Genomic DNA, 3,720 nt, shown 5'->3' with positions numbered 1-3,720 from the left:
ATATTAGATACAATTGTAAAAAAAAAATATGCGTTGTTCAAAATGGTATGTCCAAAAAAAACAGGAATCCACTGGATTCTTCTTAAAACTTTATTCTCAATCTTCTGACTCCAATCAGGTTCACAGTACAGAACTCAGCAGGCCTCAGGAAGACCTTGGGCTGAAACCAAAACACAGCAGTTCTGCTCTGAGCAGACTCTGCAAAAACACTGACAACTTCTTTCTACTATAATAATGAATTGACCTTATAATGTGCATCTCGTCCTGGTTACACCCCTGGAGGTGTTACCTTTTATGTCAGACATAGAACATAACTTATTTTTGTTTAGGCTAAAGAAAGAACACATGATAAAACACCCACCAACTCTTATTCTGTTATGGCCTTATGGCTGCAATGATCAGAAGTATAAAACACAATACTGCATCTAACATTCAGTTAATCAGTTATATAATTTCCTTCACAGTGACWATAAAACTTAAAACAATAAAATAAGTTAAGTTAAAATGAAATCAGGAAGTGAACAAGTCATTGTCGTTTTTTTGTGCTTCTGATTAGTGGAGAAACAAGATTAGTGCATATACTGTGTAAATTCAATCTGCAGCTTCCAAAGTCAGCTGATTGACACTGGTAAGACAAACCCCCCTGGCTTGGATTGGCTGTTTGTGACCAGGAGTGAGTGGTGTGTTTGCAAGGAGAGCCAGAGGAATTGTATTTTTTCACAAATTTTCTGTCTCATATTCCACTGTCAGAACAGTGGCAGTTTTAAATACGTAAAAAAACATATATTTTTATAAAAGTTTACAGCTTTAAAGCTCACATTATATAATCTCTATGTAGATAATGATTGCTCCTTAAGCATTGTTTTAGTTTTGACAGATTTGTGCAAACGGACCATTTCATGTAAGGGTTTATATTATTGCTGTCAAATTGTATAAATGTACTGCAACACTACCAGTCCTTAGTATTGGACATTACCATATTTGGACAGTGGAGTCTCAACATCCTTTACAGGAGAAAAAGGCCCTGGACCGACCTCAGTAGAAGCTCTCAACTTGAAAAAGTAACGGGTCCCACCAGACAAACCGTGGACTTCCACACTGGTAACAACCCCTGAACATAACAAAAAAGAGATTCAGTTTTCTCTCATACTATGATTTTATTAAACACATTACATATCTACATGTATTGCTTGCTTCTTCTTTAGGAACCTACCGTCCTCAGAGAGATTTTTCCACAAGTGCTCTGGCTCACTGAAGTTGATGCTGTGCAAAATCATGTAACTGACGATAATACCGTTGGGTTCCAGTGGAGGGCGCCAGCTCATCAGCACAGAGGAGGAGTCCAAAGCACTCAGCTGCAGTTCCTCTGGTGGTGTGGAGGGCCCTGAGGGAGAACAGAGGGTCAGGGCAGTAATTAGAGCTCAGAAATTAGGCCTCGCAGCTGCAAGATGTATATTGTTTTGGTGGGAGATTTGTTTTGCTGTGTGATGGCAATCTGTGTCCCCGTGTCACCGCCACCTGGGTCCAGGAGAGAAGGTGCAACTGGGACAATGGGAGTAAGGGCAGGGGCTCAGGTGATGATGGAAGCTAGTAGAGTGTGATGAGGTGAGCWGCAGTATTAATGCCGTTAAAAGCCACCAACCTCAACTGAGTGACCGAACAGAAGCGCCGGCCAAGACAAAAGCCATTTTCACACCTGAGAGCTTTATTACAGCCAGTTATTAGCAACTRCTGCCAACCACGAATCCCCATGTTCACTGGCCAGCAAGCACAGTGGTTTGCACTTGAGTGAACACATAATCACTTGCATGTAAAACAGCCTCAAGCAAACTTTCACAGACATAAGCTGCATAATAGGAAGACCTTACAAAGCACAAGCCAATTTTATTTATTTATTTATTTTTACTAACTGGTGCATTGTAATAACAAATTAGGTTGCCATTGGAATGGCAATCCTAAAATACACATGACTTGATCAGCCTCTTTATGGATATAGTTAGCTTGGATTATAAATGTGGGGGAATAGGATTTAAACATGTGCATCTTTAAAATAAATTCTTTTTAAAATGATTTCTGAATGGTGCATGTTTGGTAACATTGGATAAACAAATGCATCCCATGGCCACACATTAATCTCGTGGCCACAAGATATGTAACGAGTGGAAACAAGATCATTTTGAGCAGCCTTTTCTCTTTGCAAGAGATGCAGACTGTTGGGAGTCAGTGTATATGAATATGTTGTTTTTGTGTTTAACTGTTGAAATGTACCCCACACTTCTTCTTCTTATTATTTAGTGTTTGTTTATTCTAAATTGTTCATCTTTCAAAGTATTTATGAGATGACTATGAACACTTTAGCTCTGTGTCGGGGAACAGATTATTTTTTACTGTGTTCCTGAACACGACATAACTCAGACTCTTTCCACAGCCAAGGCACAGTCTGTGAGAGGAACCTGTTGTGTGTTGAGCTTAAAAATATAAAATAAAATAAAATAAAATAAAATAAAATAAAATAAAATAAAATAAAGGCTTTTGGACAAATACAACTCCAGTCATCATCTGTGTCTTTTAGCTACATCGTCACAAATAAGTGAAGTATGTCATTTATTGCTAAATTAAAATAAAATCCCAGTCTGCATAGAAATGACAGCTATAATTATTTCCTGGCTACAACATAATTACCTTGTGACTGCAAGATAATTTTTCTAATCCTATGTCACCGGATGGACTCTGTAGTATCCTCAAGTATCCTTTTCAACAAGAAACACACACGTCTCTACCAACTGGCTGTCTAATACAATTTAACTCCTATTTGTTTTTGGAACAGTGCTTTTCCCAAGCTTTATTTGGTAAAAAGATTTGCTCAAGTGAACTRTGTTAGTTGGGGAAACACTACAGCAATGACACTTTTTTCATCAGCAAGATTTACAGTTGAAACAAATTCTCTAGCACTGTGAGAGAGGAAGACACACAGCTCGGTAAAAACTCACGGTCGGACAGAGTGGCCTCCTCCACAGTACCGCTGAAAGGTCCGACCACGTCTACTCCATTAGACTTCACCGCCAGCTCATAGCGAGTGAAAGGCTTCAGCCCCCCGAGCAGGATTTCCTGAGCAAAACTGAAACACATACAAGTCACAGTTCTTTTTTGTTTTCTGCTCACATATGTATCACCTCTGATTTAATTTGAATTTATATAATAAACTTGTTCATGACTGCATTTTCAATACACTGAATAATGTATCATTCTTTGTTGCTTTGAATGCCGATATTTTAAGCAAAAACTTTGCATTGGCACTCAAAGCATGTGTTGAAAATGACTCGCTACTGTTATCAGACCAGATTTCTGTATTTCTGTAAAAATTAATTAATTAATTAAGTAAGTAAGTAAGTAAGTAAGTAAGTAAGTAAAGTTTTATTTATATAGCCCCTTTCACAGAAATAAATTCACAAGGTGCTGTACATTCAGGGAAGGAGGGAGGGGGCAGTTACGAAAAACCCATTCAAGAGACATACAAGACAAACATGGGGGAACAGGTGAAACCAGTCATGCAGCAAACACAGTTGCACTATCTTTAACAACAGCTTGAAATACACAAAAGGAAAATTGAGTTGAACAACCCGCGAGAGGGCAATACAGCCTGGGGGGGTTAGGTCAGATAACACATAAAGGGGAGGTAAAATGGGGCGGGTTCAGAGGAGTACGTGATGTGGAGGGAGG

At 38.8% G+C, this 3,720-nt stretch overlaps 1 protein-coding gene across 4 annotated transcripts in view; it reads right to left on the bottom strand.

Annotated features, from left to right (window-relative positions):
• The window catches only part of igdcc4 (immunoglobulin superfamily, DCC subclass, member 4), a 62,610-nt gene that overhangs the window by 8,365 nt on the left and 50,525 nt on the right, over positions 1-3,720 (bottom strand). For all 4 annotated transcript variants that reach the window (XM_014021941.1, XM_014021942.1, XM_014021943.1 and 1 more), the window contains 3 exons: positions 2,991-3,118; positions 1,214-1,384; positions 977-1,111 (listed from right to left, as the gene is read on the bottom strand). In XM_014021941.1, the coding sequence (XP_013877395.1) occupies positions 977-1,111; positions 1,214-1,384; positions 2,991-3,118 (434 nt within the window). The remainder of the gene's footprint in view (positions 1-976; positions 1,112-1,213; positions 1,385-2,990; positions 3,119-3,720) is intronic.

This window comes from Austrofundulus limnaeus, unplaced genomic scaffold (genome assembly GCF_001266775.1).
Source record: "Austrofundulus limnaeus strain Quisiro unplaced genomic scaffold, Austrofundulus_limnaeus-1.0 Scaffold311, whole genome shotgun sequence".
Classification (NCBI taxonomy): Eukaryota; Metazoa; Chordata; class Actinopteri; order Cyprinodontiformes; family Rivulidae; genus Austrofundulus; species Austrofundulus limnaeus.
Note: the sequence above shows the minus strand (reverse complement) of the source record. Positions and strands in the feature narration are given on the sequence as shown.